The sequence below is a fragment of the Cylas formicarius genome, unplaced genomic scaffold, assembly GCF_029955315.1.
Source record: "Cylas formicarius isolate icCylForm1 unplaced genomic scaffold, icCylForm1.1 PGA_scaffold_6__28_contigs__length_40554024, whole genome shotgun sequence".
In the NCBI taxonomy this organism is placed as follows: Eukaryota; Metazoa; Arthropoda; class Insecta; order Coleoptera; family Brentidae; genus Cylas; species Cylas formicarius.
In genome coordinates, this window is record NW_026844347.1 from 32,688,043 (window position 1) to 32,701,455 (window position 13,413).

The following is a 13,413-nucleotide window of genomic DNA, read 5'->3' on the forward strand; positions in this document are numbered from 1 at the left end:
TTGATCAGCGGTGTTGAGAAAAATATAAACAAAATATTGCGAATTGGCGACACGCAAAGGACGACCAAGATTAAAAAAAGTGAGACCAGAAACTACCACTGGCAATGTGCAAATGGATACCAAAGCGAAGAAGATTTGATAAGGAAGTTATTTTTGTATAATTTTGCATTGAAAAACTGTCAAGTAAATAATTGAAATAAGCAGCATGGTGTTTAATATTATACAGTGTGCCCACCACATGGAGAAAGTTTTCTATTCTCGGTTTTATGAAATTACCTACCAAATAACCATATGTCAGAGGTTAATTTTTTTTAGCTATATACTAGGTACGTCGAAAAATATGAGTTAATGTAAGAGTAAAGCGGGTTTGTTTATTTTTGAAAATATCGACAATGATTAATAATAAAAGTTGGTCACAATTTAAAAATTGGAAAAAAAGTTTATACATCTTTAATATCGTTTAAGTGAACTATTCTGGGAAAGAATAAGCGATTTTATGATTGAACTGAGATGGCTTTTATTTGATGAAAATCCATGTAACAAAATGAATAAGAACTAAAAGTTCAGATTTTCACGAAATTATATATTTTCACATGACAATTGTTTTGACAACACCATGTCTCTATCAAATGTAATATTTACAAACTACCTGCTACAATATATACCGAAAAATGACAAGAAAACCTTAATTAATATTGTTGTGATAATTTAAGTATAATAAAGGAGAGGTATTTAAATCTAATTGAGTTCAATGTCTCATTTTGTTAATCTCCATGACTTCCAATAAATTTAGTTTTCTACTTTTTGTAGCTATATTGTTTTAAATTGTTCGTGTTCTGTATTATGTTTCGGATAAATAGAGTTTACTGTTGTATGGATTTGTTTATTTATAATTTTATCGGTAATGGACGGATTGTTCAGTGCAGTTTGTTTAATGATATTAAGTTCTTTCTTGTAATTTCTGTTGAGAGTGGCGTATTAAGAAGTCTGTGAATAAAACAGTGAAATGCAGCCATGTTGTGCGTATAAGGGTGATTTGAGTTGTTATGTATGACTGTGTCCATGTGTGAAGGTTTATGGTAAATGGAAAAATATAATTTGTTTTACGTTTTCGTAATAGTTAACTCTAAAAAATTTGTCTTATAAAAAAACTGTTCAATAGTTTACTGAAGGGATTTTTTTTATTATATATTCAGATGCTATGCCGCAAAAACGACAGCCATGTTCCAAGTTTTTTTGGATTCTCGATAGATAACGGAACTGACGTCAAAATACCAGTGTTTTAAATCTAAAAGTAGCGGAAACTCTCGAAATGGCTCGCGATAGTGTTTAATGAATCTGACGTTATAAAGTGATACTAGAGTAAGTAGAAAAAAACATGTTAAACAAAGTATCATAATAGTGATGTCGGTTTAATAAGATTATCCCGTATATTTCATGAGAAACACCATAAAAAAATATTTTAGAAAAAGTGACGTTTTTGCGGCATAGGATCCGAATATGTCACAACAAATTGTGGTTTTCATTCCAGTTTTTAAAATTGCCCCTTCCCCATTCAACGGTGGGTTGGGTGGGGGGTCATGTTTAATATTTTTTATTCGACATTTAAAGGCATTTTTTCGTTATTTGATCAATTGTGCAAATCGCCAGATATTTCATGCTTCTCCATGCTTTTGTGACACCTGGTATATCATTGAAGGTAGTTTTATAAGCGTATTAACTTAGGATTAATAAATTCAATAATTCTGTGAAATATGTATTGTTATCAAGTTACGAAAAAAAAAAATATGGAGGCGAATCACAAACGAGGCACGAATATTTATTTGATGCCGAGAAGAAGCCGTCGGAGCTAGTTACGCTTTTGGTTATTTTCAACGCAAAAATATCCTCATATATTCATGCAGACATAAATCAAACTCAATTTCGGATACATATTTCCGGGCGCCGAACGCCGCCCAAATAAATAAAATAAAAACTCACCTCTTAGAATTTGGGAGCAAACGTCGCAAGGTGTTATTTTCTTGTACGTATTTTCCTGGAAATTGTGAGCGTCCGGATCGCCTTTGAGCAATTCTCTCGTCACTGCCGAACCGTTTTTCCTATTTATAAAAGTCTTCAGTCAGTCAACCGTAACGTACTATAAAAGCACTGTGATAATATTTACGTGACAACTTCGAATGATTTTATGTACTGGCATGTGACTTTTTGCTTAATTATTTTGTAATTAGATTAATGGAAGTTATTAATAAATTTCGTCATATTAACGCGTTGCTTATTACAAAATCGTTTGAAGCTGTAAACACCAGTTTGCACAGCAAGTACCAGAAGCTTTAGCGAAAACAACAATCAAGTGTAATACGTACTGTTCATATAACCCTGCACAACAAACAGTGTTGAGTTGGTGAATACTTTCATGAAGGGTGCCAACATAAATACGTTGAAAAGAAGCGGTGAAAATAAAACGAAATAAACTCCTTAAAAAAAGTATCGCATAATAAATTAAAGCATTAAACGGTTTCTGCTAATTTAATAATTTTTCAACAGTCCGACAAAAAAGGGACATTTATTTTTTTCATAAAAGAATACGATAACGGTTTCATGCAGGGTATTTCCCCTTTTGGCTCTAATTATTGCTCTTATACGATTTGACATTGATTCAGTTAGACTTCGTTTATAAAAATCTTCAAGATGATCCCACTTTTCAATTCTTCAGTATGTTTGAGTTTTAGAAGATTCCTTGGAGCAACAGTGCTCTATAGAATATTTTCAGCATGGCAATCCAAAACTTGTAATCTAACATCTTCTAGGTATTCAGATAAAATTCTTGCCACGTGTGGTCTTTCATTATGATAAACCCATCTACAATGTATGAACCTTCAGCAGTCATTGCTTCTCAATTGACGACAGCTAATTATATGCGATCATTTAACTGTTAATGTCTGTTCATAGATATAAGAAAGTGACTAACTGATACGAATTAAGGAAAGACCCGGGCAAGCTGTAAGAATGAAATATGGCCGAACAGGTCCATACTTTCCTTAGAATTTAATTATTTGGAGTTTTGTTAGGAAAGATACTAAACAATATTTATTTATTAAATATAAAATAAAATTACATATTATTGTGATTACTTACTTAAATTACTTAAAATTATTCACATAATGTATCAGTATGACTATCGCTATCATCGCCTGTTCTAATTATTATTTGTTCTGTATTATTTGCAATATGGATATACGATTGTTCTGCTTTTTCTATATGTTCAACAGAATTTACCCAATTTTGTGGAGGGATGTTAAAAACTTCGGTTTCTATAAGTTTGAGGACATTGGAGTTAACACGGGGAAAAACATTGTTACGACGAATGGCAGATTTCGGTTGGTGCCAAACATGTTCAATGGGATTAAATATACAGTGGTAAGGTGGAAGCCTTAAAACTGTATGCCCTAGATTTTTTGCATAATTATCACAGACGTATTCCTTTTGTAGGTTCAAGCTTTGTAGAACCTCAATTAATTAATAATAGATTTGGATTGTTGCTTTAGTGTCACACGAGGAAGGGGTTTTAGTCAACTGTCTACTGTGATAACTTGCATTGTCCATTACAATGATGCTATTAGGAGGAATGTTTTTAACTAGTTTATTTTTAAACCAACTTTCAAATAAATCAGGGTGGTGTCTTCATGGTAATCCAGAGAAGAATCTTTAATATTTTTCGCAGACAGAGAAAGTCCATATCGAATCCAACCATCTTTAGAGCCAGCATGCAAAATAGTTATTCTTTTATGTCTTTTTGATGGCGCGTTTGTTTCATACTTATCAGTTGAGTCAACCTAACCATTTTCCGAGGTATCATAAGTGTCGAACCAAGTTTCATCCAATTAAATAAGTGGCCTTCGTCGTTCTCTGTAAATCCTAATTTTTTCTAAATATTCCATTCGCCATTTCCGAATTCTAAAAGATTACATTAAAACTTGTCTTTTGTCAATTTTTTTTTAATCTAAAAAACATTTGTTGAATGCACTTCCATAAAGTAATTCTGCCACATTTAACACCGGTTTCATCTTTTTCAAGACTACTAATTAAGATATCTAATGTAGGCAAGCTTTGTTCCTCGTATAACTGGTAAATTTTACGCCGTATTATATCTTGATCACTTTCATCTACACTCGAGAAAATGTCAGCCTAGCTTCTTTTTTTCCATACAATTGATGTTGGAATTTTCGTCAATGTGACCGTTTCTTCTAAAGATACTTGCTTGCTGGCACCACGTTCAATGAGAGTCAAATAAACATTGTTTATAACTTCCTTAGTCTCAATAGAATAGTGTTTTCTACATTTGGGCGGGATCATCTACTGAGATACACTAGACTCGCATATATTGTGCATAATTCGCACACGATTCAACACTCGCTGTATTAGACACGAAATAAGAATGATTACTAATAAACTTAAACTAAGTAGTATACCAAACCAAAGAATATTAAACACAGGTAGGTATAAAATTATTTTCTATTACGGACCACAAATTTACCTGAATTTAAATTCCGCAACTTTAGGTAATAATCTTGTTGAATTGTATGTTAATGTTCACCCTTGGATAATCCCATTCAAAAGTAATTGGTCACTTTCTTATATCTATGCACAGACCATACTGTTACTGCTACTCTTGTACGTATTCCATTCCCTTTTAACCTATTACGCGTGTATTTCGCACATTGTTTACATAATTTTCAGTTGTCCTTCTGTAACATGTCGTCGATGTGATGCTTGTGGGCGCATCGATCCTTTTAATGTCTTAAAGGCTTAAGCAGTAAGGACGTCCAAAAACAGGACTTCTCTTGTAATTGCCAGTTTCTCTATGCCGGGATACTGCTCTCGAAACACAGGATTGATTAATATTCAATAAGTTCGCAATATAAGTTTGTCGAATAACCCCATAATTCTATCAACTTGTTCTATCGTTAAATTAATAATTTCATTTTAATTTATAACAACAATTCGACCAGAGATTCAGAGATTTTTGTTAATTTAAACAATTTTCTTTAGATGATTGTTTTGTATGTTTCTATACATTTTTAGCAAATGCGTGCACTTTTTCAGTTTTTATGTGCCATTTAATCGATTATGCGAATACTTTTTTTGCGGAGTGGAGAAAGCTCAGGATTTAATGATTAGCTGATAAAAAAAATTTTAAACTTTTTTCAATGACTCTCGATCTAAATGTCAACAAGTATTTTTAAATTTAGTTAGCCTACACAGTATTTTTATACTTTAGCAATTTCATGATTTAATTTATTTGCAAAAAGCGAAAACGAATTTTCGGCTAATTGCTTTTACGTTTTTCGACACAACGATAAAGCTGACGGAAAAACAAAGGAACCATAAATAATAGCTAAAACGATGTGAAAGTGAAAGAAGAAAAGTGTGAAAGGAATCTACAAGCTACGTAATGTGATTACCTCATCGACATTATTGTAGACACTGCATGGTACATTTGGTTTTTTCTGTTTTAAAAATAATACACAACAAACATCAATAATGTTAGGTATTCAAAAGAAAAATTAATATTTTATTAGATACAAATACTATATCGCTAGGACTATGATTATAAAAAATTAATCCTCGAGAATTCTAAAACTGTCTTCTTAAATTATGGATATACCTTCGAAATTTTGCACTTAATACATGTCGATTCTGTTTAGAATCGCCGAGGAAGCAGTTAATTTCAAACAAAGCAAATTATTAAATTTATGTCAAAATTTGGCATTTTAAGCGTATTAAGAACAAACTAACTTGAAAACAATTTCCATCAAATCGACAGTCTGTTTTAATATTTAAAAAAGGGGTCCGTATCACACGGTTTTTGGAATAAAATTTGGCCTCGAGCTTAATTGGATGATATCTGCAACAAACAAATGACTACAATTGAAGTTGAAAGGGAACACCCATCCTAATCCATATTCCGATTCTACAGAAAAGAATCTTTTGTGTTTATGTGGTCTTATGACAAATTTGAAAAATTTTGTTTTTGCGACTCTCATGATTCGCATAACACACAACAAAACAACAAATACAACAAAAAGAAAACAAATAAAAGAATTGAACGAATTTTCCTTGGACAGAACAAATTGCTAGATGCCAGTATTTGAGTCTGATCAAATAATATCTGGTCTTCTGTTTCGTGATGATGTTGAGAAACTGCTGATATCATTCTTTCTCTAAGTCTGGGGGACCATTGGCGTTCTTTTGGTATGTTTAATGTTTTTCGATCTGTTGCCTACAGAGATTGATGGAAGTCACCGCGAAAAACTTTTGATACAAAAGTTGTATAATTTTGCAGTATTATTATTATTAATAATTAAAGAAAAAATATTTGATAATTTAAAAATGAAAAACTTTCTGTTTCTCAATTTTGCGATGCGTATTTGTTTTCTTTTACAAGTGTAAAAGATAATTCTGCAAAAATTATACAAACCAAAATTTATACTAATTATATTATACTAACCAAAACTTTTTCTCAGTGCCTTGCGTGAACCCCTCTAAGCATGAGACATAACCCTGTATTATTTGGCACAGCTGCAGACGGAAGGTCATTTAGGGAGTTGCTTTGTGAAAGTGATTCTGGTGAAGTGATTTTTTTTAGTTCAATGTATGATATCTTGACAAATAAACCTTATGCTCCGCTCTCTTCAGGTAACGTTAACGTTAAATTTTAATTTTTGAAATCGACTACAAAACATTTGATTCTCTGAAACCATTCCAGATAGCAAATGACAAAACAGACTGTCAATCGGTGATAACATGTTAAAATTTCGGGCAAAAACTGGAACGAACTTAATTCGAAGATACTAAGCGGTACTTACTTTTCGGTTTCGGGTGGTGGCGTTTTTAAGCTTTTGAAAGCTTTTAGCCATTTATTTTTCATACTCGCCGTCGATGCGGATGACATTTTACGTTCGCGCCCGCTTCCCGTCTCCCCGTCGAGTTTGCTCGAGAAAAGCTCTTTCTGGAAAAAGGAAAAAATTCCCATTTAAAAGAAAAAATTTTGGAAATTTTGCATCTCGAGCGTTTTTAAAGTAAGCAAATTTATATCTGAATCCGATTTAACAGCAAGTGCCGCAAAGTTTATGTAAAGCATATTTTTTTTAATTATTAATTACAATAATTAACTATACAGGAGGTGCTCTAATTGTGTTGTAGTAAATTTTTTTAGCTCCTTCCGCAATTTTTTTCTAAACTGCTTTTTAGAAAACTTTTACTTTGTGTCGTTGTTCTTTGAAGTTTTTGACGGACTTACTGATAAGAATCATGGTCTGGATCACATTTTGGTATTCGAAGGGTATTTTATAAATATTAACCAATAAATATCATGGCGTCGATAACTAATAGCACGCGCGTCATCAATTACTGAACTCACGCTTCATAGGACTATTAAATAGTCATTAGATCTAGTACGTCCGTCCACCCAAATGCCCTTTTAATACTTCATCTACGTCAAAGGAAAATGTTATTACATTATTCTGGGTCGTAGTATATAATTAGCATACAATACATTGGGTTATCGAATACCGGTTATCAAAACCATTCTAAAACATTAAACCGAAATGTAGAATATCATAAAAGTTTAATAACAGAAACTGTAAACAAATAAGTTTAATGGGACCCCTAACTTTCCGGGGCTGAAACCGAAACTTTTCCCTTTTAGGTAGATGCGGAAAATTGACTTTACCAAAGTCTATACTGCTTGCGCTTTCGAGGCACCCAGTTTGGAATTTTAATTCCAGCTCGGGATGCTCCCGCAAGTTTTGCTATTTTTCACGACTTGCCGTATAGATAGGGTTGATTTAGGGGAACGAGAGACAAGTTTTTTGATTAACATAATACGAGCTTTGACAAAAGTTGCAAAACACTAATTTAGAAGAGATAGTAAATAATATCAGTCCATAATTGTGCAGGTCATGATTGTCAAGTTGTTTTTTAAATCCGGGTAACAACTATAAACCTTGTCAGAATCCTAATCCATCCCCTAGTATATGTTATTATGCGAATTTGTATAAATAAGTATAAGTAACAATTTTGTAGCCATCATAATAAAGCCAGTGAGACAAGTAAGACAAGTGCAAAATTAAAGTTCTGAGAAAATTGATTTTAAAAGTATATTTTCATTCGATTATGGATCAGTTTTTCATATTTTTAAACGCAGGGAATTGCAAATACATAAACTAATAGTCATTTTAAATCTAGGCTATAAAAAATAAGTCAATCCTAATTTGGACATTGCGACATTGGCTGTTCTGGAGCCTTTATTTAACGTTATGAAGAATTGATGGTGCTTTTTAGGTTGTAACTTTTCATAACCCAAACCAACTCGATCTTACTTTTTATTATTTGGAGAACTCGGTAGTTTATTCTATGTTTTTACAAAGGATATATTTTTTATTAGCTAATTTCTGTTTCTTGTATTTATAACTTTTAGATATTCTTTTTTATTTTCATAATTTTTATATCGTTTCATGTTACCTACTCCTATTTTTCATTTGTATTAAAGATACGACTCATTAAAGAGCTTCTCTTCTTCCAGTATCGGCGGCTTTGACAGATCACAATGTGACTTATGCAACATTTATCTAGTGTTAATTACCGGTGTTGGGCAAACTTTGATTTTTTTAATTTTAATTGATTTCCCGTTTTCCTGTAGTAATTGCAAAATACTTTAAAGCCACTATAAACCATATAGTACAATATACATACTAAGTATTCGTTAGAATGTGCTTTTTGCAAGAAAATTTCCGTCGCTACCTGTTTTTTCCCTATCTATAAATTGTTATCGAATATGTCTTGCGTATTTAGTTGATGGTTTGTCAAATGAGTGGAATTAGTGGAAAATAGAGCATTATAAATAAATTCAAGGGACAGTTCAGACTCAGCAAGAAAGGAATACCGGTGGGTATATACTATTTTGTTTTGTTATTACTTATTTCATTTTTATTTTACTTTTCATCTCGTAAAAGGTAAATGCTATGGTATTCACATAAAAGTTTTCAAAAGAATTAAGGAATTTACTATTTAAAAAATGTTATGTCCTTTTAGTCTTTTCCTGCAAAATTTGTTTTAGTTAAAAAAATCAACTCTGGCAATTACTGACATTTTAATGATTAAAATATCTCGGTATCACACTAGTTTATTGTCATAATTTGGAATGTAGAGTTTTCACCCGAGGCGACGACCTTCTGTCTCTTTCAAACATTTTGTGGATAAAGTTTAATCGTAATGTGAGAACTGATTACGATCCCATAGCCTAAATTTTCAAAACCGTTGCCTGGAAACTGTACGCTCTACAGATTTCCCTATCGACACATATTCATTTCACATAATTCTTTGCGGTCTAGTATAGCCAGTAATTCAATTTTAAACTTGTAGGTTTCGTTATATTTACGTGTCTATGAAACATATTATTAGCTCGAGCGAAACTGTTAATATTAATGGCATGATCAACGGTGATTCCCTTAAAAATTTACATTTTTACATTACATTACATTTACATTAACACGACAATATAAAAGCAGCTGAAACTGTTATCGGATCGTTTGCTTGGAATTTGGTGACCTAATTTTCAACATCTCTCAAACTACTTAAAAAACTTAACACCCGGAACTTACCAAATGGGTTTTTAGAGTTATCCAACCCATCGCGAAAAACGATCAAACGAACGTAACGACGGTGTATTCTAACCCTACTTTAAAGGAAAAGGCCTTCGCGTATTGTCAGCGCTTTACGATTCGACGAATTTTCAACAAATCTAAACGACAAACACCTATATCACAAATTTACGAATGTATCACAGTTTCGTAATGACGCGGAAAACGGGGGTGGGTGAAAAAACGGCGTTAACCACTCACCGTAACCGTACAATTTGCGTTAGGTTATCCTAGGTGAACGCTGTCGCACGTTATTGATAATTGTCCTTGCGCACACTTTCCGCGCATTTGCCTGCGGCGAAAGTGGACCGCAACGGAAGTTGACGAGAAAGCGGCAGGAAATTGTTTTTCTTTCTAGTTTGTCATAGATTAACGCAATGGAGTCGGTGTGTTATCTATTTGCGTTTAATGTGTTCGTCAAGATTGACCACCAAATTATTCCTCCACATTTAAAGGGCACGTGAAAACCATTTGCACGTTTCTAAAGAGTGGGGATATGAACGGTTATTTAGTAGGACAGGGTTAAGTCTGTCGTCAAATAAATAAATGACTAGGAACGTACATCTTTTCCTAAAAAATTAGAATCAACTAAAAAACAAAAATCGCAGGGAAAAAAAAAACTGAACTTAAGTTTAATAAATTCACAATTAAAGTGAGTTGTAACTTCTGTCCACAAGTATAATACTAACTTACAGTACAGATTGTGATTTATTCAGATTACAGTATACAAAAATACAGTCGTGAAGAAAATTATCAATATCAAATTATCTTCTATGTGTCGGTAGTCTAGTAGACTGCTATTTACTTGTACAATAGCATCTGATTCACGATTTTTGATTGATTCTAAACGAAATCGCGCATCTCAAAAAGATCTACTAAATGTGAGACAATTTAATGTGGGAAGCAGTTCTAGAATCAAGATGATTCGCCAAAATCCAACATGTTCTCCAAAATCTCAAGGTTTGTGGATTACAATTTGCCAGGACACAAATTTCATGAAATATGAAAAATTGGAAAAATATTCACACAAGAGTAGGGAACGATATTTCTGCTGCAATCTCATTTAGAGCGTTTGTTTCATAGATGACGGTATAATGCTTAGAGTAAATGAGTTCCTGAACTCTTGCTTTTTTGCAGCTGCCAAAGTAACCAATTACCTTGATGCGGGCCAGACTCAAAGATTAGATTCCTCACTCTTAGACTTATATTTTATCGAACACATGTGAGACGAGCTTCAACGACGGCCAAGAAATCCGGTTCTAAGAACAAAAAAACACCGTCGGTGGAAGGCAGTTCCTCCAGCATATATCCAAGCTCTACTTACTAGCATGCCAAGAAGAATATGGAGAGTAGAGCTCGACGGGAACACTCCTTACTATTTCAATTAAATACAATTTTTTCGCATAAACAGACTGTTTTTCCAAAAAAAATAAAATAAAAGATATTCGATATTTTTATCCATGAGTGGCTAGGTAGCAAACCAGAGTATGAACATTAGACCACATATCTGAAACCTTTTGACAGTCGCGATGGCTACTATTTGGAGAAATTTTTCCACGCACAACTCATGGTCGACAGGATCATTTTTAAACAGTCCACATAATTACATTCAAGATTTGTTTGCTCGCGAATATTCATACGAGGACTGCACATCACAAAAATCTATTGGCTGTCCACAGAACAGCAGTCTTTATCAATACTTATCATCAAATTTATCAACTTTATCATTGCAGAAGAATGGTTTCATTTTCATAAAAGTTGTGCGGCTGTTTCTATTCTGCATTCGATTTCTTTATCTGGATCTAGTTGCTCTGTGATATAGCATCCAAGATATCTGTAATAGGTAACTCTATCAATGTTTTGCTGGTCTATATTTAGGGATGCATCGGCATGTGGCTGGCGACTGAATACCATAAATTTTGTTTTAGCGACATTCATTTTTAGACCCATGTTCCATCCTGTCGTGTTTACGCAATCCAACAGCTCTTGAAGGCCTTGGATACTATCACATAAGATGACCGTGTCGTCGGCATACCGGATAGTATTAATCAGTTCGCCGTTGATTTTCACTCCATGGTCTTTATCTTGTAGAGCCTCTTTGAAAATCACATCTGAGTAAAGGTTGAATAATAGCGGGGAGAGAATGCATCCCTGCCTGACACCTCGCTGAATGCAACATTCGCGGGTTAATCTTCCATCGAATCGTACCACTGCTTTTTGGTTCCAGTACAAGTTCTCTATGATACGTAGATCTTTACCATCGATACCTGAGGTCTTTAATATATTAAAAAGCTTATCGTGTTGAACCCTATCAAATGCTTTTTCGTAGTCGATAAAAGCCACATAGATGTCTTTACGTTGGTCGCGACACTTCTGTAGGAGGACATTTAGGGCAAAAAGTGCCTCGCAGGTTTCAAGTGCGTTTCTAAAACCAAATTGGGTTTCGTCTATATCCCTTTCGCACCGGCTTCTTATTCTTCCATGAGGCTAATTAACCTGTATCCATCGCATCTCTTCGCCTGTTGTTTTTTCGGAAGGGCTATAAAAACAGACTTCAACCATTCTTCGGGTATTTTACCAGAATCATATACATTGTTGAAAAACTTAGTTAAGGCACTGATGTGGTCTTCGTGGATCATCTGCAAGAGTTCTGTTGGAATGTTGACTGGTCCCGTTGCTTTCTTGGGTTTGGCGGTTTTTATAGCATGTAGAACTTCCGATTTCAAGATTTCTGGTCCTTCGCCTTGATTTACATTATCTTGTATATTTGGCCTGTCGTCTTCAAACATTTCGGTTACGTATTTCCTCCATATCTCAAGGATTTCTTGTTCACCAATAATAGTTTTTCCTGTATTATCCACTATAGTATTAGCAGCCTTTTTGTTATATAAGCCAGCAACTTCCCCAACTTTCTTGTACATGTTGAACATATCATGTTTTTTTTCAAATTCTTCCATTTCAGCACATCTATTCGTCATCCACTTCTCCTTAGCCGCTCGTATTTTTTTTTTTATTTCTCTTTGTTTCCTTAGTTTAGCAACGTGTTGCCTTTTATATATATAGTTTTTCGCGAGAATACTTTCACTGAGTGACGTGTGAGACCAACATTAGAATTGACAAACCTCAAAATTCAAGCCCGGAAATGTCGGAAGGGGTTCACAGCCATAGGTAATTAAAACGACATTTTCCGCACCCTAGACTGGTGGATATTTGCGTATTTTAGAGTATTTCAATGAAGTTGACTGACTGATGTCAAGGCATCAAGTTTACTTATATACATAACTCGGAGATCCAAAATAATTTGCTAGAATCTTAGTTGAATACAGCCATATTCTTCACCTCGGAGCGTAATTAATATACATTGCCACTATGTGCATTTTTTTGCATTATTATCATGTAAAAAAAAACAAAAATTGACTAAGCCGAGTTTTAAATTGTAATGCCCCGTAAGTATTTGAGACGGCAAAACTGCGTCTATTTGTTATAGTTTTACATTTCACCATTTGACAGTTTAATTTCCTGAAGAGAACAAACTTTAGCCTGAGTATTAAGTACGGAAAACTTTAGCAACTGTTACACCTTAGATTATTTCAAAACAAAAAATACAAGTTCATTGGAAACCAGCGTGTTTAATATTAAGAACCCACTCTCAATTTTTAGGTGTTCATTTAAAATGACCGACAACTCCAAAACTAAGGTGTCTTTATACTAA

General features: G+C 33.6%; 1 protein-coding gene across 10 annotated transcripts in view; it reads right to left on the reverse strand.

Moving 5' to 3' along the window:
• The window catches only part of LOC132703706 (guanine nucleotide exchange factor VAV3), a 176,937-nt gene that overhangs the window by 35,143 nt on the left and 128,381 nt on the right, over nucleotides 1-13,413 (reverse strand). For 9 of the 10 annotated variants that reach the window (XM_060673128.1, XM_060673127.1, XM_060673125.1 and 6 more), the window contains exons 10-12: nucleotides 6,867-7,009; nucleotides 5,463-5,507; nucleotides 1,981-2,099 (exon numbers count right to left, since the gene is read on the reverse strand). In XM_060673128.1, coding sequence (XP_060529111.1) covers nucleotides 1,981-2,099; nucleotides 5,463-5,507; nucleotides 6,867-7,009 — 307 coding nt within the window. The remainder of the gene's footprint in view (nucleotides 1-1,980; nucleotides 2,100-5,462; nucleotides 5,508-6,866; nucleotides 7,010-13,413) is intronic. The other variant, XM_060673124.1, reaches the window with a different exon arrangement.